General features: G+C 40.5%; 1 protein-coding gene across 1 annotated transcript in view; it reads right to left on the bottom strand.

Annotated features, from left to right (window-relative positions):
* Positions 1 to 26,067, bottom strand: part of LOC126162127 (uncharacterized) — a 306,222-nt gene that overhangs the window by 52,595 nt on the left and 227,560 nt on the right. The window contains exon 2 of the mRNA XM_049918416.1: positions 17,714 to 17,791. Coding sequence (XP_049774373.1) covers positions 17,714 to 17,791 — 78 coding nt within the window. The remainder of the gene's footprint in view (positions 1 to 17,713; positions 17,792 to 26,067) is intronic.

The raw sequence follows: 26,067 nt of genomic DNA, 5'->3' as shown, positions 1-26,067 counted from the left end.
GGCTAAAATCCGACCTTTATCAAAGTGGGAAACGTGATGGTACGCATTTCTCCTCCTTACACGAGGCATCACAACAACGTTTCACCAGACAACGCCGGTCAACTGCTGTTTGTGTATGAGAAATCGGTTGGAAACTTTTGTCATGTCAGTACGTTGTAGGTGTCGCCACCGACGCCAATCTTATGTGAATGCTCTGAAAAGCTAATCATTTACATATCACAGCATCTTGTTCCTATCGGTTAAATTTTGCGTCTGTAGCACGTCATTTTCGTGGTGTAGCAATTTAAATGGCCAGTAGGGTACATGAAACTTGGGTGTGTCTGACTAGCAGTCATTCCTCGTTAGGTGAAGCTGCTACCTCCTGGACGGGTTTGTGTCGATAGTGGGTCGGTGGTCATAATGTTCTGGCTGATCACTGTATAATATGAAAGCTCATTTGTTATCAGTGTGATTTAGCGCCTTCTGAGAATGATACAGAAATGCTGCTATAGTTTTCTCTTATTTCTACTAAGTATGTTAGCTGGTGCAGATCTAAAATCATTACTGTATGCTACTTTCGTAACCCATTTTAAAATCTGATTTGGTTCATGGTACAGATAACAGGCCGTGTACCATGGAGAGGAAGGCTACAAATTTGTGTGTGGCAGGATGCTGAGAACTGGCAGCTAATGCAGTGTCTGTAGAAATTGGTTTCCTGTGTATCGTTAAGAAAGCTTTTTTTCTTAATTTTGCTGTAGTATGAATTTCAGCATTTTTAAAGCATAAAGGAAAGTAACTTCTACACAGTAATATCTGCGAATTCCCAGCAGCCTGTAGCACACATTTACACAGTCGTCCACTTATGGTACCGCCTGCTCTCTATACTGCAACGGCAAATGATATTTTTAAAATAAATTAAATTTAGTTGAATAAATTGTGTATAGTTATAGCTATAGTCCTACACTAATTGCTAACCTACTGCGTAGAAAGAAGAAAGACTATTACTACATTTCTGTAACCTCCAAAGGCGCTATATCACACTGACAAGTGAACCCTCTACAACTGCACAGGTTGTTGTTGTTGTTGTGGTCTTCAGTCCTGAGACTGGTTTGATGCAGCTCTCCATGCTATCCTATCCTGTACAAGGTTCTTCATCTCCCAGTACTTGCTGCAACCTACATCCTTCTGAATCTGCTTAAGTGTATTCAACTCTTGGTATCCCTCTACGATTTATACCCTCCACTCTGCCCTCCAATGCTAAATTTGTGATCCCTTGATGCCTCAGAACATGTCCTACTAACCGGTCCCTTCTTTTTGTCAAGTTGTGCCACAAACTCCTCTTCTCCCCAATTCAATTCAATACTTCATCATTAGTTATGTTATCTACCCATCTAATCTTCAGTATTCTTCTGTAGCACCACATTCTCTTCTTGTCCAAACTATTTATCGTCCATGTTTCACTTCCATACATGGCTACACTCCATACAAATACTTTCAGGAACGACTTCCTGACACTTAAACCTATACTCGATGTTAACAAATTCCTCTTCTTCAGAAACCCTTTCCTTTTCATTGCCAGTCTACATTTTATATCTTCTCTACTTCGACCATCATCAGTTATTTTGCTCTCCAAATAGCAAAACTCCATTACTACTTTAAGTGTCTCATTTCCTAATCTAATTCCCTCAGCATCACCCGACTTAATTCGACTACATTCCATTATCCTCGTTTTGCTTTTGTTGATGTTCATCTTATATCCTCCTTTCAAGACACTGTCCATTCCGTTCAGCTGCTCTTCCAAGTCCTTTGCTGTCTCTGACAGAATTACAATGTCATCGGCGAACCTCAAAGTTTTTATTTCTTCTCCATGGATTTTAATACGTACTCCGAATTTTTCTTTTGTTTCCTTTACTGCTTGCTCAATATACAGATTGAATAACATCGGGGAGAGGCTACAACCCTGTCTCACTCCCTTCCCAACCACTGCTTCCTTTTCATGTCCCTCGACTCTTATAACTGCCATCTGGTTTCTGTACAAATTGTAAATAGCCTTTCGCTCCCTGTGTTTTACCCCTGCCACCTTCAGAATCTGAAAGAGAATATTCTAAGATAAGTAGTAAGGTTAGTATTGCCTCACGTGTTCCAATATTTCTACGGAATCCAAACTGATCTTCCCCGAGGTTGGCTTCTACCAGTTTTTCCAATCGTCTGTAAAGAATTCGTGTTAGTATTTTGCAGCTGTGACTTATTAAACTGATAGTTCGGTAATTTTCACATCTGTCAACACCTGCTTTCTTTGGGATTGGAATTATTATATTCTTCTTGAAGTCTGAGGGTATTTCGCCTGTCTCATACATCTTGCTCACCAGATGGTAGAGTTTTGTCAGGACTGGCTCTCCCAAGGCCGTCAGTAGTTCTAATGGAATATTGTATACTCCCGGGGCCTTGTTTCGACTCAGGTATTTCAGTGCTCTGTCAAACTCTTCACGCAGTATCATATCTCCCATTTCATCTTCATCTACATCCTCTTCCATTTCCATAATATTTTCCTCAAGTACATCGCCCTTGTATAGATCCTCTATACACTCCTTCCACCTTTCTGCTTTCTCTTCTTTACTTAGAACTGGGTTTCCATCTGAGCTCTTGATATTCATGGAAGTGGTTCTCTTTTCTCCAAAGGTCTCTTTAATTTTCCTGTAGGCAGTATCTATCTTACCCCTAGTGAGATAAGCCTCGACATCCTTACATTTGTCCTCTAGCCCTGCTTAGCCATTTTGCAATTCCTGTCGATCTCATTTTTGAGACGTTTGTATTCCTTTTTGCCTGCTTCATTTACTGCATTTTTATATTTTCTCCTTTAATCAATTAAATTCAATATTTCCTCTGTTACCCAAGGATTTCTACTAGCCCTCGACTTTTTACCTACTTGATCCTCTGCTACCTTCACTACTTCATCCCTCAGAGCTACCCATTCTTCTTCTACTGTACTTCTTTCCCCCATTCCTGTCAATTGTTCCCTTATGCTCTCCCTGAAACTCTGTACAACCTCTGGTTCTTTCAGTTTATCCAGGCCCCATCTCCTTAAATTCCCACCTTTTTGCAGTTTCTTCAGTTTTAATCTACAGTTCATAACCAATAGATTGCGGTCAGAGTACACATCTGCCCCTGGAAATGTCTTACAATTTAAAACCTGGTTCCTAAATCTCTGTCTTACCATTATATAATCTATCTGATACCTTTTAGTATATCCAGGAGTCTTCCATGTATACACCCTTCTTTCATGATTCTTAAACCAAGTGTTAGCTACGATTAAGTTGTGCTCTGTGCAAAATTCTACCAGGCGGCTTCCTCTTTCATTTCTTAGCCCCAATCCATATTCACCTACTACGTTTCCTTCTCTTCCTTTTCCTACTGTCGAATTCCAGTCACCCATGACTATTAAATTTTTGTCTCCCTTCCTACCTGAATAATTTCTTTTATCTCATCATACATTTCATCAATTTCTTCATCATCTGCAGAGCTAGTTGGCATATAAACTTGTACTACTGTCGTAGGCGTGGACTTCTTGTCGATCTTGGCCACAATAATGCCTTCACTATGCTGTTTGTAGTAGCTTACCCGCACTCCTATTTTTTTATTCATTATTAAACCTACTCCTGCATTACCCCTATTTGATTTTGCGCAGGTACTCCTCATCAAACTAAAAGTTGTGGCATTTGGATGAAATTCCTATGTGTGCTTTGAATTCAGTTTTTCGCGGAAGTAAAGATTAGCAGCAGTAGGACAATTTTGTCAGTTATAGACTGCAGTGTTTATTTTGTACTCTTCGTGTTCTTTGCAAAAACAGACATAATGTCTGAAGGGATACCGCAATCACTAGTTATAGAATGTTACTTATAATCCGTCTTGATTGCCAAAATGTTTATTCACATGACCGGTTTTGGTTCCTCTAGAACCATCTTCAAATCTGCTCTATTTCGGTTACAAAATGTGACGCAGCATGTGAAGGTTGCTGTGTGCAGACGGGTTACTCGTGTAACCGAAATTGCAGATCTGAAGATGGTTCTAGAGGAATCGAAACCGGACATTTTTGCAATCAAGACGTATTATAAGTATCATTGTACTTCGGGTTCTGATTAAATACGTTTCCTCCAGAATATTTTTAGTAGTTTTCAGTACTTCATAACGATAGGTAGTTGTCTGAGGAGCTTTTAATTTTCATGTCCTCTTTCCTGAAGTCGAATTAAAAGAATAGTAAGTCACTGTTTCCAACGGTCTACGCGTTTAACTACCATTCCTCGGCAATTGTTACCCGGCATTTATCTGAAACATACAAAAAGAGCAGCAATACGAGGGGCGTTCAATAGGTAATGCAACAAATTCTTTTTGCAGTCCGATTTCGGTTTAAAAAACGCAAAATTTGTTGTGGAAACATCGTGGAATATTAAAGCTTCCACCCCTGTAGTTTCACGACGTTCCGATAGGCGGCGGCCCTATACGTGGCCTCTGTAGTGTTTGTAACGGAGGTGCGTTCCAATCAGAGAGGTATTCATTGATTTTCTTTTGGCAGAAAACCAAACCATCGCAGATATTCATAGGCGCTTGCAGAATGCCTACGGAGAACTGGCAGTAAACAAAAGCACGGTGAGTAATTGGGCGAGGCGCCTGTCATCATTGCAACAACGTCGCGCAAACCTATCCGATCCCCCGTGAGCCGGCTGGCTGCACACAGCTGTGGCTCCTGCAATGTAGGAACGTGCGGACACTCTCATTCGAGGTGATCGACGGGTCAAGTGAAACACGTCGCTGAACAAACTGGACGTCTCTGTTGGTAGTGTTGACACACTCATCCACCAGTTGGGGTACTCAAAGGTGTTTGCCTACTGAGTTACACGCAAAGAGCAACGAAGGACCACCCGTGCGCAATTGCTTGCGCTACGAAGCTTATGTGGCAATCTTTTGTCGAACATGGGAACAGGCGATCAGACATGGATTCATCACTTCAAACCGGAAACAAAACGGTAATTTCTGCAGTGGCGCCACACCACCTCTCCTCTGAAGAAAACGTTCAGAGCTCGCGCTCAGACGGTAAAGTCATGGGGACTGACTTCTGGGACTCCGTTTGATGTCCTCCCTCATGGTGCTACGATCGGCTCTGGAGTGTACTGTGCTACCTTCAGGAAACTGAAGAACCGCCTCCAGCGTGTTCGACGCCACAAAGTCCACCCCCGGTACCTGAGTGGTCAGCGCGACGGAATATCAATCCTAAGGGCCCGGGTTCGATTCCCGGCTGGATCGGAGATTTTCTGCGCTCAGGGACTGGGTGTTGTGTTGTCCTAATCATCATCATTTCATCCCCATCGCCGAAGTGCCGTCAAATCGAAAGACTTGCACCCGGCGAACGGTCTACCCGACCGGAGGCCCTGGTCACACGACGCCACAAAAAATGCGAACGAACTTCTCCTTTTCCGTGGCAACGCAAGGCCTCAGGCAAATCTGGGCACCCGAGAAGAGCACATAAAACTGCAATGGACTGTTCTTTGCCCGGATCTCGCAGTTTCTGGTTTCCATCTGTTTGGCTAAATGAAGGATGCACTTCGCGAGAAACAGTACTTGGATGATGGGGAGGTTATTGATGCAGCGAGACGTTGGCTCCAAAGTCGACCAGTAGAGTGGTACAATGCAGGCATACAGCCCTCCTAGTAGGGTGGCGCAAGGCTGTCGCATTGAACGGATATTATGCTGAGAAACAGGGTTTTGTATCTAAAAGAGTGGGGAATAAGATGGCGTAATGTAATCCTGAATAAAACCAAACAGCTTTCAGAAAAAATGTCTTGTATTACTTATTGAACGCCCGTCGTGATTCTTCCTCCTGTGGCGCAACAGAAATTGTAAATGAAATATCTTTTGATGAATGGATATCATTTCATCCAACCATTCACGTTCAACGAACACGGCTTTCACAGATCACCATAAATACGTTGAGAAGGTCCTGCGTAAAATTTCTTAGTTTATGGCTAATTATCTTAACAGTTCCTATTAAATTTCACAATTGGTGGTACATGTGACGCCCACCACAGTATCTAAAAACGACATATTGTTTTTCCATGAAAAAACGGAAACAGACTACAGGTTACGTGGCTAGAAATAAAGGCGATGTGCGTAGCGTAAGCAGGAGACAAGCTATAGCGCATGCACAGCTCAGTAAACAGCCGTGGCTGGGCGCCTACTGTTCGCTAATATACAGGGTGTTACAAAAAGGTACGGCCAAACTTTCAGGAAACATTCCTCACACACAAATAAAGAAAAGATGTTATGTGGACATGTGTCCGGAAACGCTTAATTTCCATGTTAGAGCTCATTTTAGTTTCGTCCACCTACGCTCAATGGAGCTTGTTATCATGATTTCATACGGGATACTCTACCTGTGCTGCTAGAACATGTGCCTTTACAAGTACGACACAACATGTGGTTAACGCACGATGGAGCTCCTGCACATTTCAGTCGAAGTTTTCGTACGCTTCTCAACAACAGATTCGGTGACCGATGGATTGGTAGAGGCGGACCAATTCCATGGCCTCCACGCTCTCCTGACCTCAACCCTCTTGACTTTCATTTATGAGGGCATTTGAAAGCTCTTGTCTACGCAACCCCGGTACCAAATGTGCTCGTATTGTGGACGGCTATGATACAATACGCCATTCTCCAGGGCTGCATCAGCGCATCAGGGATTCCATGCGACAGAAGGTGGATGCATGTATCGTCGCTAACGGAGGACATTTTGAACATTTTCTGTAACAAAGTGTTTGAAGTCACGCTGTTGCTGTGTATTTCCATTCCATGATTAATATGATTTGAAGAGAAGTAATAAAATGAGCTCTAACATTGGAAAGTAAGCGTTTCCGGACATACGTCCACATAACATATTTTCTTTCTTTGTGTGAGAGGAATGTTTCCTGAAAGTTTGGCCGTACCTTTTTGTAACACCCTGTAGAACTACACTTGGAATACACGCACATGTCTTGCCCTCCGTTTCTCTTCAGTTTAACTGGTTACAGCTCTTATACCTCTACTCGTTTCGTAATAGCGCTAAAGCAAAATATTATCAGTTCATATTTTCAATTTTATCAGCATAAAGCATCATTCAGCACAATAATTTGACTATAGAGGCTAACAGTCAGTGCTCACATACATAAGAAATTTGTTTATCCTCGCTCTCATTAATGAGAATTTCCGATTTATCCGGATTCATACTTCGGTTTCATTTTCCTTTTTTTCTAACGTGAAAATGTGCGGTGTTCAGTTGGTATGGTACCGCATATAGCATGGAGATCGTCTGGTCGCAGAATGACCGTGATGTTAGTTAGGGAATAATGATCGATGACGAAATTTGTATTGCCGCTTCTTGTGGTACAGAAAACAGAGTGATAGTGCAGTGGACGACAAAATTGGCGTTTCAGGGAAAAAATTTATGCCTCACGTGGAGGAATGGCACCAGTGGACCAGCCGAAAACAACTCCAGTCGAACTGATGTTAGCGAAAACGTCTACGTGATCGTGCTGCTCCCAAAGCCCACACAAGTTTGAAACCATTGAAACTTACGTACCTACTATTTCGTGAATAAACGTAAATGCACTATAGAACCTGTAGTTTTTAAGTTCAAACCAAATGTTTGTGCAAAATAAAAGAATAGTACGAATTAGAATTTTTGCTTGATATATCCCATACTTGGATATGAGAAGAAGCGATCTGTAATTGCTTTGAAGAAACCTTAATAGCCAAGACTGCATTCGGTACTATTTATTTGCGATGACCGATTTCAGCAGCTAAGACTTGAAGAGTTATAATAAATTTGTAAATTTGTGGTAAGATCTTATGGGACCAAACTGCTTAGATCATCGGTCTACTTAATCTAACTTAAACTAACGTACGCTATGGACGACACACACACACACCCATGCCCGAGGGAGGACCCGAACCTCCGACGGAGGGAGCCGCGCGGACCGTGACAAGACGCCTAGATCGCGCGGCTACTCAGTGTGGCCTATAATAAATAATTTCGGTGCCAGATAGAATATTATGATATTTGTAGAAAAACGGTAGATATTTTAAGATTGATCTTGCTTTGTCACATTTTGGCATCTTTATTTTAGCGCTGAATAGAGCTTGGGCAGATGGGAATCTCTGCGCTCATTATTTAGTAATAACCATTTAAGTGAAGAAACTGGTGTACAGGTATATTTCACTGCAGAGAAGGCTATAGCAGTTTAAAGGTTCTTCGAGGCAGTAAAATGAGGCAAGTGAAAACGGATTAATTCCTAGATGGCTAGTACTGTATCAAAACGGTATCTTGCGCGATTCGTAAAAATTAAGAAAGTATAAGTCTTACCATTTTCAAGAGCTTGCAGTTTTTAACTTCCCGATTTCACTGTCAATACAGAAAAGGAATAATAGTTTTCTCTCGGTCAGCTCATCAGAGAAGCATACCGAACTGATGCGAGACAGGTATGTTTTTTCTAAATCTAAAAACTAAACATAATCATGAAATGTGGCACTAGGAAACAGCCCGTTCGTACCTCTCTCGTTAATGTAAATCCCTTTTGTGTACTGGGACCAACGATTCCATCGAGAATCATCCTCAGATTGAGGGCGTATTTGATTTTCAAAATTTTACGGCGAAAGACAACATTCAATTCTATCCACGCTAGTATCAAATTTACTATGGAAAAAAAAGACGACTGCCTCCTCTTTTTGGGTGTTGTCGTTCGCCGTAAAGTTGATGGTATATTAGGACATGCCGTGTATCGTAAACGAACTCATACAGATCTATATCGACATGCCAGTAGCTGCCATCACCCTTCACAGATCATAGGTGTCCTTTACGACCCTAGTACATAGGGCGCACTGTACATCTGATAAAGATAATTTGCAAGAAGAGCTCACATACCTCAAGAGCATTTTTAAAGCTTATGGATTTTCTCCGCAACAAATTTGTAAAACATTCAATGTAGAACCTGGGATGCAGTTATGTGATGGGGAATAAAATAGTAAGTCCTTCAGATCAAGTGCGTTTTTGCCCGATGTGGGTGCTCTTTCCTCAACGATAGGCCATATTCTCGAGAAACACTGTGTTAAGGTTATCTTCCGGCCTTCCACGAAGATTGCAGCTTTACTCGGCTCTGTAAAGGACGATTTATTGCTTCGTAAGGCAGGTGTGTATTAGCTTCCTTGTGGAAGTGTCGAGAAGTCATACACAGGTCAAACAACACGCACCTTTCATGAGAGATGAGTGGAACATCGAACACACACTTATCACAGCCAGACAAGTCAACTGTGGCCGAACATCGTACTGATACAGAGCATTCCATGAACTACAGTGAAGTGAATATCTTAACATCCACCTCTTCCTTTTGGGATTCCTTCTTCAAGAAAGCTAGAGAGATTAGATTAGATAATAATTTAATAAATAGAGATACTGGTTTTAATGTGGACAAAGCATGGTATCCGGCTATTGGGGTAATTAAACTGCAGAGAAGTCATCATAGTATGAACTACGGCCGAACATGTACCGATAAGCGAATCGAATGTCTGTACGCCTTCGCCACAGGCGGCGCGTGTGTAAGCGTATCTCTTTGCCGCCGATCAGCGATGTTACTTGCATGCACAACATATAAGACCGCGTTTGGGACTCTGTCGTCAATCTTGCGGCTTCCTCTGAGAATCGCCGGACGATACACGTCCGAAGCATCAGCGGAAGTAATTTTATTTGCGCGGCTGCATGCCTAATATTTCATGACTATTTTTTTCTCACTAAGCAGTCAACACTTTTTGTATCCTCACCAGTAAATGCAAATCACACACAAGGAGATATTACAGACTGTCTTCTTCTGATTTTTAAAAAACTTATTGTTATACTTCCTGGTCCATTATGAGTGTATCACACATGTTATTTTAAGATTATAGTGGATAGTATGTATCACATTTCACACAAGTTTGTTAAAAATAAAAGCAGGTTTGTCGCAAATAAAAGCATTACGGTTAATTAAGTACATTGTGTAACTACGGTTATCCACACATTCCACTGATGATACTAGATGTTGAATTGCGTAACAGTGCACATTTGAGCATGTTTTTACTTTTACATGACGGGTTAAATGCATCAGAGTTGGACTGTGTACGTCAAAGAAATTGGAGCCCTGATGTAGTTAACTCGTCACGTAAACGTAAGTGCACAAATGTACACTGTTATGCAATTCAGCGTCTAACAACCATCAGTGGAATGTTATGTGTGTGGACATCCCTAGTTGCACAACGTGCTTTTTTACTGTGTTGTGTTTATATGTGACAAACCTGTTTTTATTTTTAACAAACCTGCTTGAAATGTGGTATATACTATGCACTATAATGTGAACATGGCATGTGTGATACCGTCATAACGGAACAGGACGTATAACAACAATTTTTTTAAAGATCAGAAGATGGCAGTCTTAACTGTTAAAACCCGTCACCAGGAATAAATAATACTGAATGCAATCTTGGCTATTAAATGTTGTTCTTAGAGTTTTTGCATTTAGTTGAATATTTCTTGAATATTCAGATTTTCGGTAATCCGGATTATGTACGGTCTCTCCTGTGTGCACTGTTTCTTGGTTAAACCGGTTTCGACACTTTTGTCATTCTTAATACACGACACTATCTCTTAACTTCAGATCTCCAGCTAAAGACCTGAAGACATGTAAGCTCCTACTACATACTGACTCAGGCAGCGGTTAGACAGAGAATCACATAAATGTAGGAACCGGTTTAGCCAATAAACAAAGTGTGAGCATTGACTGTTAAGCTGTGTAGTCAGAATACTATAAACTGAAAATACAAATAACTGTAACTAGTACCTCTTCTTAACCTGTCCACAACGCACTTGGGAGGATTTAGATAACCCAATCTGATGATGGTCATATAACCACATAGTGGGGAGGTTAGTAAAAGGGACCGGTTGCAGCTAATAGTGTCTTTTAGTTGATATTCGGAACAGTCTCTGTTAGATTTTCGCATTTAAATACAAATATTATTTCCAAAGAGAATTAAAATGCATGTGGGGGATATGTATCATAGATAATTGCGTTACCTTTATAAAAATGTATTCTTTCTTTTCTACATAATTGTTCGTCATACTACTGGGGAAAGTTTGTAGTTACACAACTTCACCTAACGTTTTCTGCAGGGGGGGGGGGAGGGGGGTGGAGAGGGGGGGTTAGTAAAGAGGTTCCGTGTAGTCACTCTAATAATGCATGGAATGAGACATCTTCAAGTCGCAGCTAATGTCACTTTAAGTCAAAGCGATTCGTCTAGATTGTGGAACAAATTTATAGCGACACGATCAGTTGAGAGTCGTTACGGAAGTGATCAGTTGAGAGTCGTTACGGAAGTGATCGTGAAAGAAAAACGACAGATGCACAGGTGATATCTGCATATAAAACAAAGCAAAAACCACAACACGATGTTTAATGTCTACAGTGGCGGTTACAAACAGCTACAGGATTTAATTAATCTTGCCTCCACAGAACTTCCGTGTCTCAATCGAAATGTTCGATTCCGTGTTAATTTCGGTATGGCGTAGTTAATTTTTATATTTAAATGATATATTCCATATCTAAAGATATTTATGCACATATTTGATGACCAAAACACTGTTTTTGTGATAATATAATTTTATTTTTCATATCGATCCATTTAGCGACATCAATCTTAAACCATGAAAATTAGTAATCACGATTATTAACTTGAATGAGTCAAAAACCACTTTACAGTGAAACTAACATCAGCGGGCTCCAGTTTTCATGTAAATAAACTTTCTATTTTTATTTTTAATTTCTCTGATTTTATTATCGATTATTTAATCGACAGTTATAAAATAACAAGAAGATGACAGTTTCTATACTGCCAAAATTTTCAACCTTCATTATTGATTATTCGGTGCATAAATATTTATATAAGTAATTATTTCCAGAAAACATTATGTAATTTATACCTGAAAAACAATTTCAATTAACACATAATTAAATTCATTTGAACTGCATCTTGTTTAAAAAAAAAAAAGAAGTATCTGGAAGCTATGTAGGAAATACATACATAGATTTTAGGCCCAAATGCGATATAATAGTTTCAGTTGTTGTCGAGATTCGTCATTGTAACTATCAAGTCCCTTTTTTGTGTTGAAGTGTTGTACAATGCATTTGCTTAACAATTTGTGTTGCGAAAAGTGTCAATAATTTACGAATAAATATTGATGAGGTAAATAAACACTATATTCAAGCGATTTTTACTGAAACAAAAAACCTTGGACCTATTAACTAGAAAGGATAAAAAAATAGCTGATACCCTAGACACCGAGACAACCACAACAAGATAAGCAACATTTATACTGAAGAGCCAAAGAAACTGGTACACCTGCTTAATATCGTGTAGGGCCCCCGTGTGAGCACGCAGGAGTGCCGCAACACGACGTGGCATGGGCCCGACTAATGTCTGAAGTAGTGCTGGAGGAAAACGACACCATGAAACCTGCATAGCTGTCCATAAATCCATAAGAGTACGAAGGGGTGGAGATCTCTTCTGAACAGCACGTTGCAAGGCATCCCAGATATGTTCACTAATGTTCATTGCTGGGGAATTTGGTGGCCAGCGGAAGTGCATAAACTCAGAAGTGTGTTCCCGGAGCCACTCTGTAGCAATCCTGGATGTGTGGGGTGTCGCATTGTCCTGGTGGAATTGACCAAGTCCGTCGGAATTCACAATGGACATGAATGGATGCAGGTGATCGGACTGGATGCTTACCTTCGTGTCGCCTGTCAGAGTCGTACCTATACGTATCAGAGACCCCATATCACTTCAACTGCAGACGCCCCATACCATTACAGAGCCTCCATCAGTTTTAACAGTCCCCAGCTGGCCTGTAGGGTCAATGGATTCGTGCGATTTTGTCATATGATGACATGGTTGGAGACCGTGACTGTTATTTTAAGACAAATGTTGATGGTGTTAGGACAAAACTAGCCACAAATTTACTTTCAGTTCCTTTATTCAAAGGGTACCGTTAACGGTTTCGAATCGTTATGATTTATCTTCAGACGGTTTACATGCTTTCCTTTCAACATCTAGTGCGTTTTTTACAGATTAATTCTCCTAAAATATAAATAAAAATAACATATAATTATAAGCACACCACACACAGATGCTTGAGTTGCAGATTTTCATTGGATGTGACTTACGTGAAATGTCGGTTTGGAGTGGTTGTTTTCATAACATTCGTCCAACAGATGTGAATACATTCCCAGTGCATGTGCAACGATAAGAATGTAGTGAGAATGTATTCACATCATTCGCCGACCAAATACACCCTGAAGCTCTAGCACTTAATGAGTCCAGCCTTAAGAATGAAATTAATACATTCATCTCTTTCTTGTGAAGTTCAAGTAACTTCTGAGTGAAGAATGGAAACGTCACAGGAAAGAACTGTTACTTATTATTATTATTATTATTATTATTATTAATTACTATTATTAAGTTTCTTTCGGACCAATTGGTAACAATGTCAGTTGTTACACTTTCCTTTAATTTCCCTTTTTTCACCATTTCTCATTTTTTCTCCATAGTCTCTTTTTCGATCAGTTGTCCACGTTGTTTCTGTTTTTTCCTCTTATTGTTTTGCTTTGGGAACATTCTGAGTTGAGTATCTTTTTTTCTGAAAGAGTTTCTGCTCGTTGTTTCTGATTTTTTAGTGTTATTAACTTTCAGGTCGTAGTTCTATGATCTAAGCTGTCGTTCACTTCTTTCTTTTCTTTCCCGGCAAACAGGAATATTTGTTAAGTTGGGCTACCATTTTTCATTCAGAAGAGATGTCTATTAATGCCGAGTTTTATAAACTTTTATGTACATTTTACTGTTGTAATAATATTTATTGTAGCTAATACACGCCAGCAGTAAACGCAAGTTTCAGAGATAGTAAAAAGTAATAATGTAGCCTTCACTTCTAAATAAAAAGACTGTGATATTAGTCATAGAATTCTTTGGCACACGACTTCAAAGTCTTTGGTGCCCGTATCTAATCATTATCATAATCATTTAAGACTGATTATGCCTTTCAGCGTTCAGTCTGGAGCATAGTTCCACTCATAAAATTCCTCCATGATCCCCTATTCAGTGCTAACATTGGTGCCTCTTCTGATGTTAAGCCTATTACATAATCTAAGACAGATATAATTCTTCGGGCAAAGATGACACATGAAAACAAGAGACAGTTTTTTTTAATACTTGTTGGCATTTCCATCGATAGAAAGCTCGTGACTGTACCACGGAACTTAAGTTTTACAATACTGGTAACTCTCACAAAATGTGTTTCGTGATTGTGCTAAGATCAACATAAAAATTTTGTTGTGTAGATGATTCTAGTGAAGAGATAGCAATGATCATTCCTGCGAGACAACTGCCATTGCTGTGAAGCAATATAGCCAGCACAAGTATTCGCGCACTTTACCTTCAGCCTCCCTCCGTACACAGTTTAACACACACTAACCGCAAACAACGGCTTGGTGCCAAAAGCCGCCTTACTTACAACTCAGACAATTCTTGTTGCTGCATCAGCAACTGGCTCATTTTTAGCATTGATTTTTATCTTGCCCAAAAATTGCCTATTTCTGCAAACTTATTTCTGTATTAATTTTCAACTTTTCATCGAGACTAACGCAGTCATTGATCTTGTTGCTAACATTTTGAGTCGCTCTCTTATCGCCGTTCGGAAGTCCTTGTATCCGGAGCCTCTAATACTAAATTACTGCGTAGCCAGAACCTAGTTTCGCTTTCGGCAGACTGAGGACAAGTTTCCTCTTAGCGCCTCAACTTAGGTTTTTGGTGGGTTCTTTGAATTTAAACTATATGTTGTCCGTTCATCAAGACTACGTCGACTTCCTTCTTCATAATCACCAAACTAAAGCTACTGCCCCGACTCTAATCACCTTGACGACGAGGATGTGCTTATTTGCCATTGAGATAGCTTCCAAGAAATTTGTAAGTGTTCTTGCCGTTTTCAAGTGTAGCAACATGTGAATGCCACGTATATTTTAATTACTTTCTTGAATTTTACAAGAAAGTATTCAATATCTGACCAGTGACGTTCTCTCTATGTGCTTAGGAATATTTGCGTTTGGGTTATCAGTTTTTCGGAAAGTCAGCAGAGTATTCACGTCAAACTAAACTAAATTTTTAAAATTCCAATAGCAAATGCTGTTGCTGATACGGAAACCATTTACCTCTTGGCATCTCTGTCCTTTGTTCCATAATTTCAAGAACGCTATAGTTTTCACTCACCTTGTGTGTACAGTTACATCTGACTTTTGGTACGTATAAGTTTCTTTGGAAGCTGCATGCCCCTGTTAGTGTTACCCGTGCAACGTACGATTTCATTAATTTTGAAAATTTGTGGTAAGGTCTTATGGGACCAAACTGCTGAGGTCATCGGTCCCTAAGCCTACACACTAATTATGCTAACTTACGCTATGGACAACACACACACCCACGCCCGAGGGAGGACTCGAACCTCCAACGGAGGAGCAACGCGGACCGTGACAAGACGCCCTAGACCGAGCGGCGATTTCATTAAATAAATTTTAATATATTAATCTGGACATACTTCGTATCCGAGACGGAATTGATTTATTTGATGTAACAACAAAGTAAATTTTGATCGTAATATCAACCGTTAGAATAGAAAGGTTTAAATTTACATTGTATTTGTAATATAGAATTAAGTGTGTCAGTTCTTAATTGAAAAAAACAGGCAAACTTGATATTTGTCGATTACAGCGCCTCTACCGCGAATGAAAAACTATGATTTGAGTAAACCGTACGTATTTTTGGGGTGGAATCCGAATATGCAGTAAAAACTGGGGTCTCATTTGAAAATACAAAGTTGACTCTTCCCACAGAGTGAGGAGGTAGTCAGGTGTAGTAAAGACAGGTGTCCCCTTTACTAATATTAACTTTTCACCTTGATCATTTCTCTTTTTTGGGACGATGCGTCGCTTTCGAGATATTTACTTGTCTCAAATTAAAACAAGCACTCTGTACATAGCCCAATTTTGATGTGTTTTCCAATTCTGAAAGGATGTCACCAACACTTGGATAGTACACATGGTACTCAAGACCAAAGAAATGACAACATGTTGCATTATTTCTTGCGACTGTTTGCTCTAAGGCTGGAAATCACAAAATCAGCTTATGATAATAAATATAGTACTGTTATTGCGAAGTTGTGGTAAGAATGCATTATCAGGCAGTCAGCCGAAGATGCGTTCAAATTTATAGCGGACATTGATCCTGTTTTATAATTTGACACCAACTTATGCGGACAGAGCGGTGCAAATTATCAAACCGTACTCGTGATGCACTTTAGTATCTTAGGAAATGCACCATAGTTACGCCATTGAAGAATCACATATGGCTTTGGATGAAATTTACTAGTAAGTAAGTCTGCCTGGTATCATGAAATAAACAACGAAACGTTAAATGTATTTGCATTCCTGTGTAAGTATCTCGATGCAACTAATGGTTCGCCAAACATGGCAACGTCATTTTCAACATGAATTATTCGTAGCTCTGAGAGGAGCTGCAAATTGAACAGATCATATCAGTAAGCATTTCTTCTTTTATAAAAGGTCTAAAACTTTGCTTCTGCTGTTTTTTCTCGAAGTTCGGGCCTTTATTGTGTAAAACTCACAAAAAGCTATGATTCATAGTATTGCCCATCGCTGGCCACTACATTGTCCCATCTTTCGGATAGCATACGAATCCCGTGGCGGAAGAACTGGGCGTCTTTTGTGTGGATCCATGGATATATTCAATTTTGCACTTGTTCATGTGATCTGAAGTGCTGGTCAACCAGGCTGTATGCCACTGATCGAAAAAGGTGGTATTCAGAGAGAGCAACGAATGGAGAATACGGCGGGAGGGATAGGACTTCTCATTTCAACGTTTCCATGTATATTTAAATGGGTTTTGCGACATGGGGTCGAGCACTGACCTGCTGCAAATTACCTTTACGTGTCTATCGCTGTACTGTGGCCATTTGTGTTTCAGTGCTGCGCCAGAACGCATCAATTGCTTTCGATAATGATGTCCTGTGACTGTCTTCTTCTGTTTCAGTAGCTACGAAAACATTCTCTTTTCTAGCGCCATGCCTGTCTTCGACATCAGAATCACCGTTCTTACGGTGTTGAAAACAGTCTTTGCACGTTCTTCCACTAATAGTTCTCTCCCCCATGGCCGCAGATTTCTTCATGTTAAAGCAGAAAATTAAAACCTCCCGTAAATGGCGAGAATCGGTACGTAAGTTGACGTACTTAATCAAGAATAAACTTATGATGAAATCACAAATTGACTAATATTTTTATGGCACTATGTTTCCAGATGCCTAAACTTATTGTATTATACCTATGACCAACCACCCGAACCCCACTTGCCGCTACTGCCGTCTACTGGAAAACTGCGGAAGCAAAGTTGTAGACCTAATACTTTTTTACATCATAAGGGATGACAGAAAATCTTAACTGATGGCTCCCACTCATCTTTGCAAGATGAAATTATTGCTGTAGGAGAACAGTTATTAAACTCCTAAAATAAAAGAATTAAATTTCTAGACTGAAATTTTGATTATTTTAGTATACTGAAAGTGTGTACTTACTCAGGATACCCCTATCGATGGATGGATCCTTCTTTACCAGCGTGTCATTGGGCCACATCTCATGGTTTTTACACTTCCCTGAAATGAAAACAAAGCTTTCAGACAGGGTGAACTTCACTCAGTTTAGCTAGAGCGATTTTTCTGGCTAGAAAAGAAAACTGCATAGTAAGTTATTAGTGATGACATCGTCCTAATTATAAGTTGATCAGCTTTAAATCTGTGTCGTATACCCGCGTGTGTCTTTCATGGCCGTGTACAACAGGAGAGAGAATATTTAAAATTGTGGAAATAGATAGATTAGCAATATGTTAACAACTTTACAGACCACATTACCAAATTTGTAGATAGGACGCGGTTCATTAATAACCCGTTTATTTTACCACATAGGTGGAAATACGTAACACAAAAAACTGGAGAAGTTATCAATGAACCAAGATGAATTTTAAAAAATTTTGCACATACAATGCATGCTGATTTTTTTGCTTATGTGCACTTCACAAGTAATTCAGCCTTTTATAGACGTACTGTATCTTTCCTTATTTAAGCTAAGTACAGACGCATTATTAACGACATGTTAATTGCTATTTGCGTGTGTGTTTTTCTTTGGTTTTATTCTGAATAGCATCACAATTCTATTTACAACTAGTGTTTTCTTGTACATACAGCACCATAAGTGGACCCTGTAGGTCCGATCATCCACTGACTGTAGTCGCTCGGAAATTTGGTAATTTGCTGCCATTTAAAGCACAGTGAAATCAGCCTGTGCAGTTGATTTTCGTGGTAAATTTGTCTGTGCATGCTGCAAAGGATCCAACGCTGGAATTGGGACAGAGGAAATCATCGGCGGTAGATTTGACGACTGGATTATTCCGGGTTCCACTGTAATGGATGGAACTCTATCAATGAAAAGCTGAGATCCACATTCGAGGAACGAGTCAATACACAGTTGTACCTGTCGACGTTTAAGTGCATGCGGTACTGAACTAAAGTATCCTGTAGTACGGTCAGGACACTAGCGAATATTTAAGGAGTGTAAGTTAGAATTTAGTCCCTATATTCAGTTGTCTACTGTTTTGCTATTCCTTGACGCAGCCGTTGTGTATTCATGTATGATGATTTTGAGACACCATCAAGAATAGCTGTGAAGCCAATTGGATACTCTCATGACCAGTCAGCTATCCTCACTTTCACTGCTGCGACGTACCGTATGTAATATCGCTGTGGTAATAGTCGTTGAGGTGACGGTCTGCAGGTGGAAAATTGACTTCTTTGCTGCATGTCTCCATGTTAGCCTGCCGACTGCAAATCTCTCATCTTTTGCCTGACTGCTATAACCTACAGGGTTATTACAAATGATTGAAGCGATTTCACAGCTCTACAATAACTTTATTATTTGAGATATTTTCAAAACGCTTTGCACACACATACAAAAACTCAAAAAGTTTTTTTAGGCATTCACGAATGTTCGATATGTGCCCCTTGAGTGATTCGGCAGACATCAAGCCGATAATCAAGTTCCTCCCACACTCGGCGCAGCATGTCCCCATCAATGAATTCGAAAGCATCGTTGATGCGAGCTCGCAGTTCTGGCACGTTTCTTGGTAGAGGAGGTTTAAACACTGAATCTTTCACATAACCCCACAGAAAGAAATCGCATGGGGTTAAGTCGGGAGAGCGTGGAGGCCGTGACATGAATTGCTGATCATGATCTCCACCACGACCGATCCATCGGTTTTCCAATCTCCTGTTTAAGAAATGCCGAACATCATGATGGAAGTGCGGTGGAGCACCATCCTGTTGAAAGATGAAGTCAGCGTTGTCGGTCTCCAGTTGTGGCATGAGCCAATTTTCCGCGGGCTACGCGTGAAACTTGCCCGCACGCGTTCAACCGTTTCTTCGCTCACTGCAGGCCGACCCGTTGATTTCCCCTTACAGAGGCATCCAGAAGCTTTAAACTGCGCATACCATCGCCGAATGGAGTTAGCAGTTGGTGGATCTTTGTTGAACTTCGTCCTGAAGTGTCGTTGCACTGTTATGACTGACTGATGTGAGTTCATTTCAAGCACGACATACGCTTTCTCGGCTCCTGTCGCCATTTTGTCTCACTGCGCTCTCGAGCGCTCTGACGGCAGAAACCTGAAGTGCGGCTTCAGCCGAACAAAACTTTATGAGTTTTTCTACGTATCTGTAGTGTGTCGTGACCATATGTCAATGAATGGAGGTACAGTGAATTTATGAAATCGCTTCAATCATTTGTAATAGCCCTGTACATACAGATGAGCCTGCTTATCATAGTCAACCCATGGTCCCCCTCTGCAAGTGTCACCGACCACATTTCGTTCCCTTATGAAACTGATGATTACTTGATGTTCCTGGATGGATCCCATCAACCGATCCTTTAGTCAAATTGTGGCTCAAGCCCATTCCTCCTCAGTTCGATTCAGTACCTCTTCACTTACTTTATTTACCCATCTAGTCGTCAGCATTCCTCTGCAATATCACATTTCAAAAGCTTCTGTTATCTTCTTGCCTCTACTTCTTATGATTCATATTTTACGTCCCTACAAGGCTGCACTCCATGGTTTCAAGAAGACGTCCTAACACTTAAGTTTGTGTTAGATGCCTACACTTTTCTCTTTCCACAAAATCTTTCCTGTATTTTATTTCCTCTCTACTTCGGCCATCGCCAATTATTTTGCTGCTCAAATAACCGATCTGATACTTTTAGTGTGTCATTTCCCAATATAATTTCATTATTGTTGTCTGATTAAATCGACTATTTGCATAGTCATTGTCTTACTTTTGACGCTGTCCATATTGTAACTTCTTTTCAAGACTCTGCCCATTCCGCTGAACTGAACTTCCAAGTCTTTTCTCGTCTCTGAGAGAATTACTATGTTATCGGGAAACCTGAAAGTTTTTAATTCTTCTCCCTGAACTTTCTTTTCTGGGTGTGACGTTTATTTCCTCTGCTGCTTGCTCAGTGAACGGACTGAATAAAATCAGGGATAGACTATTGACCTGTCTCACGCCCTCTCAACTACTACTTCCGTTTCTTGTTCTTTGAATCTTATAACTGCAGTCTGTCTTCTGTACGAGTTGTAGATAACATTTCGCTTTCCGTATTTTTTCGCTGCTACGTTCTGCGTTTCGAATAATTTTCCAATCAAAATATCCATAAGCTTTTTTTATATCTAAAACTGCCATAAATGTATATTTGCATTTACTCAACTCATATAAGATTCGCCGTAAGGTCAGCATTGTTTTGTGTGGTGTAACATTTCTCTGGAATATAAATTGATTTTCCCCAAGTCTGTTTCTGCCAGTCCTCCCATCTTTCTTTAGATAATTAGTGTTCGTATTTTGTAACAATGACCGATTAAACAAACGGCTCGGTAATTCCCATACGTGCCGTTACCTGTACTCTTTAATATTGGGACTATTACATTAACAATCTATGTCATCTACGTGATTACCCTGCAGTTCACAAGTAAGCGCCTTTTTATCATATAGAACAATCAAAAGCAGTAAAATATCAGAAGCAGCACGTAAAAGTATGAAGCACAAGGCACCGGGTACTGATCACTCTCCGTTCGTCGTTGTTGGCTATTGACAACAAACAAGATGAAATCAACCGTCTCCTCGGCTGATACGAACTGCAATTTCCGAACAGTTACAAACAGCGGATTCAAACGCAGCCTTATGTTTGTTAGCGAGAACGTATATCTCCCACTTCCTTTGTCACTGAGAATGAGTTCAAATAAACCTTCACCTCTGTTCATTACAATTCTAACTTGTTTATGACGGTTTCTCTGTCGAAGGGACGAAATTCTGACCTGCTCCTGATCACAGCAGTACGGACCCAGTCGAGAGAAGCGGGATAACAACGGCCCAGTAAAACTGCAGCCCGTCTACCGTGCAGTGAGTGTAGCATTCAGAATATCTCAGCAACTGACAATAAAAAGGAAGTGCTGCCGTATTTTGTGAGGGGTACCTTATAATTTAAACAAAATCTCTGAATTGTTTCTGAAACTACATAACTCTGCTATCTTAAAGTTAATTATGGCCGTAGATAATTAAATGTCACCTTGATAAATGCACTACCACGGATAGGAAAACAAAACCAAAACCAAAGCTATCGTCTACATCAGCCAATTGACATCAGCTGCTGCGTTAACGTCTCCTCTAGTCTCTTCCACCATTTACTATATTCATCTATAAGCATGTATGTAATTTTTTTCTAATGTCATCTTCCCATATACCCTTAAGTCAATGAATCAGGGTTTCCTTTCTCTTTTAATACTGTAAAAACATACCAATACATTCCCATCCGCTCCATTTTATCAACTTTAAAGTCATAGTTCCACAACAGTTTTTTCCCTGACCCTTTCTCTGTCCTTGAAATTCTCATCATGTCTCTATCCACTGCCGTCAAATTTTTAGACAATTTCAAATGGAGAGTCCATAACAGTGTCCTAGGTCAAAACTATAAGGGGCAGTCAAGTGAGAACGAGAAAGATGGAAAAAGTACACTGTCTATTATTTCAAAAGTAAAAGCCATAAATGTAGATACATTTATTCCACTGTGAAACAAAGTCATTGTCTTCATGGAAAAATATTTTCGGTTGCCTACTGAACCATGATTGCACCGAAAATATGGAAATCGCATGGGGATAGATCGGACTGTATGGAGGATGTGTAAGGGGGCTTCCCTGCGGAACTTCTGCAGCGTACTCGCAGCAGTCTAGGACACAAGTTGGCGGGGATTTTGTTGGCAGGTTGTTTCGAGTACACTACAGATATTTGGCTGGGAAGCATTTCAGATCCTCCAAACAATCTTGATATCTATCCATGCGATTTCCATGTTTTTGGAATCCTGAACAAAAACGTTCACAGCTCTCTATTTGCTTTAGACGAAGAGGTGCACGTCAGAGTAAAATTGTGGTTCCACAGGCCTTGACTGTCTTATCTCAGAGTGGGATAAATGGATTAACAGTTACGGCGATTTCTTACTTTTTTCCATGTCCTTCGTTTTCATTGGAGTGCCCCTGACACTAATACACCCTGTAAGCGTCGTGTTTCAGACACTTAGGGAACGTAGTTGACGTTGCACCGCAGCTTCACTGTGGGTGATGACCTATTCCTGCATCGATCAGCTGAGCGACGTCGGAGGGACGGAACGCCCATCTGCCTAATGACCAACTGCTATGGAGCAACACCGCGTATTCAGTACGCGAGAACACACATTCAGTACTTTAATGACGCAGAAGGCGCCAGTCAGTACCTCTGCAAGCCGAATTTGCGAGATCTCACAGCTCCAACAGGGCTTCTGAAGGAGCTGGCTACACTGGAAAACATGGTCAAATGAAGTCATCATCAACCAATGCGACGCCTAGCCACTCCAGCCTGCTACTGGTTCCGGGGTGAAGTGCTGCCATAGGAGAAACACTAGCCAGTCGGCTCACATATATGCCATGAAAATCAAACTCTCGTTCACAGGCAGTGATCAATAATGTCCATGTGTGCGCATTATGCCCAGTGAGGTAGTCAACATCATTCGATAACTACAAGACGACCACTTGCAGTACAAGATGAAGCAGTCACCATGTTTGACATATTTTACTGCCAACAGCTGTGAGCTTTTGCCTGAACTGAAGTCTGCGTGCAGTGACCTTGGCACCATGACACCACTGAGTCACCCGCTGGACGACCTCCTTCCACTGATAGCCATCACATTAATGAGCTGCGTCTACTGTTGGGTTGGTGCAAAAGTTCATAGAGTTTTTCCGTACACTTAATAAAGACGTTATCACCAATAATATTTTATCTTTCACGATTTACAACAGTCTGCCACCGCTGGGTTAATTTTTCTATTCCGTGACTGTAGAAATGAAGCGGCTTAGAGGCGAAGAACTCATCGAGCCATGTTCGGAGCAGATTTTGATCCAGAAAGGAAGTTCCTTGAAGGTTATTCGATATAGAGTGGGAAACGTGAAAATCAGAGGACGCAAATTCAGGTGGCTAAGGTGCGTGCGGAATGACTTCAAAACCGAACTCCTGTATAGTGCGTTGTCAGTCTAGCAGAATGCGGGCTGAGTTATGGTGGAGTAGTATCACTTCACGCAATCTTCCAGATCGTTGCTCTTGGATTGCATCTGCAAGACGTCTCAGTTGTTGATAATAAAATGTCAACAGTGATGGTTACACCTCGGGGAAGCAGTTCGTTGTACACCACACTGTCGCTGTTGCACCAGATGCATAACATTATCTTTTGTGGATGCGCGCAGGTCTTTGTACGGGGAATCGTTCCTTTGTTTGGGCTGAATCACTCCTTTCTTTTCCTTATGTTAACATAAAGACACCCTTTGTCAACACCAGCATCGATACAGGATAGGAATAGTCGGTGTTGGTCACGAACCAGTTGATGACGAGCAACCAAAGATGCTCTTGTGGACACCTGCTGATTTTTTTGGTTTTGGCTTCTAGGTAAAAGTCGCACGATGGTGGAAAGATCGAAGTCTATCACATTTGCAGTTCTCGAGTACAATGACACATATTATTGTGAATTAATACGTGTAAGCGAACTTCATCAAATCCCGAAGGTCTTCCTGAACGTGGAGAATCACTAACGTCGCGAACCTCTTTAAAACGAGAAAACCATTGTTTTGCTGTGCTCTGTCCAGTGACATTATCCCCAATCTCAGCGCACATGTTTCTGGCTTCCTCCGCTGCTGTCACCCCTCTATTGAACTCGAACAAATGAATACGTCGGAAACGTTCCGATTTCTCCAGTTGGCACTCCTTTTTTTATCGTCCACAGCAGCGCTCACCATCTCCAAACGACGAAATGACAATATGTAACCTCAAATAGCAATTGTGAACTACAAATAAAAAATTAAAATCGATAAATAAACCAATAGGAGCCGGAATACCAAGCCGGCCGCGGTGGTCTAGCGGTTCTAGACGCTCAGTCCGGAACCGCGCGACTGCTACGGTCGCAGGTTCGAATCCTGCCTCGGGCATGTATGTGTGTGATGTCCTTAGGTTAGTTAGGTTTAAGTAGTTCTAAGTTCTAGGGGACTGATGACCACAGATGTTAAGTCCCATAGTGCTCAGAGTCATTTGAACCGGAATACCAACATGCAAAACAAAAACGCTACAAACATATGCACCAACCTAATACTTATATTAATATGCGAGGTACGTGTTAGATGTTTTGTCGCAATGATTACGGAGGATAACGATTTTGAATTTGTAGCGACTGCGTTAGATTTCCCACTTTTGATTTTTAAGTGTTTACTGCTAATATCAAGAGTTAATGTGTTGTTTCCTTCTTCGATTCACCATGCCTTTGCTTCGCATAGAGGCAGGGTCGGCGTGGTTAGGGAATGGTTCGGCATGATTACTTTAAGGGGTGGGCGCACGGCCTCCCTGTCGCCGCCCAGTTGCCCGTGAGTTACGCGTCAGTTTTCCCACGTAAATCACGAACGATGAAAGATTTTTGCAAATGCTTCTTATAATACTCATAAGAATATATTTTTTGTTATAATCTGTATCACTTTAAACCGTCTGAGCACGTGCCGTTCGCGTAAAGCGTGGTCTGTATGTGCAACTTTACACGGCTATGTCGTGGCAACAAATAAAGCTTTCAGAATACAATAGGATGACCAATAATTACATGTATTTCTCTGCACTGTAACAAAATTTGAACCGATTCGCGAAAGTCTGAAAGAACTCGTAAAAACACAAAAAAAGCATTTTTTAATGTAATATGCGAATGAAGTTAGATTTTTGAAAGCGAGTTTTCAATTTTATCGTACGAATTCATTTTTTATTTATCTGATTCACTTTAAACATTTTCCGCATATTCTATTCATATAAGAATGAATTTTGCATTTTTTTTTTTTTTTTTTTTTTTTTTTTTTTTTTTTTTTTTTTTTTTTTTTTTTGGCTTGGCTTTAAACTATCGTATCTCGACAGTGGGTAAAGATAACCGAAGAAAAAAAATTCGTTTTGACTTCATCCGTGCAAAGTTTGAACCGATTTGTACAAGTCTGAAGTATATAAGTGACCCGGTTCAAGAACCTACCAGAAGAACCTTTTCTTTCTAACTGTTAAAACTTATCTTGAACCAAGATCCAATACACCGGTGGACCAAATTTGTACCATCAGTCTCGCTCCTGTCCGGAGTTATTTGAGTGTGACTGTTTTAGCACGTAAAATCTGAACGTAGCACATACAAATGGTGCCATTAGCTGAGCATTAATTTCAGCTCAATCAAAATCTTTTGCAAAAAGAATTATCGATTCACACAATTTGCTTGTGTGCCAGCTTCAGTTCGTCCGTCAAACCTT

This window comes from Schistocerca cancellata, chromosome 2 (assembly GCF_023864275.1).
Source record: "Schistocerca cancellata isolate TAMUIC-IGC-003103 chromosome 2, iqSchCanc2.1, whole genome shotgun sequence".
NCBI lineage: Eukaryota > Metazoa > Arthropoda > Insecta > Orthoptera > Acrididae > Schistocerca > Schistocerca cancellata.
The sequence above is the reverse complement of the archived record's forward strand: the minus strand, read 5'-3'. Positions and strand labels throughout refer to the sequence as shown.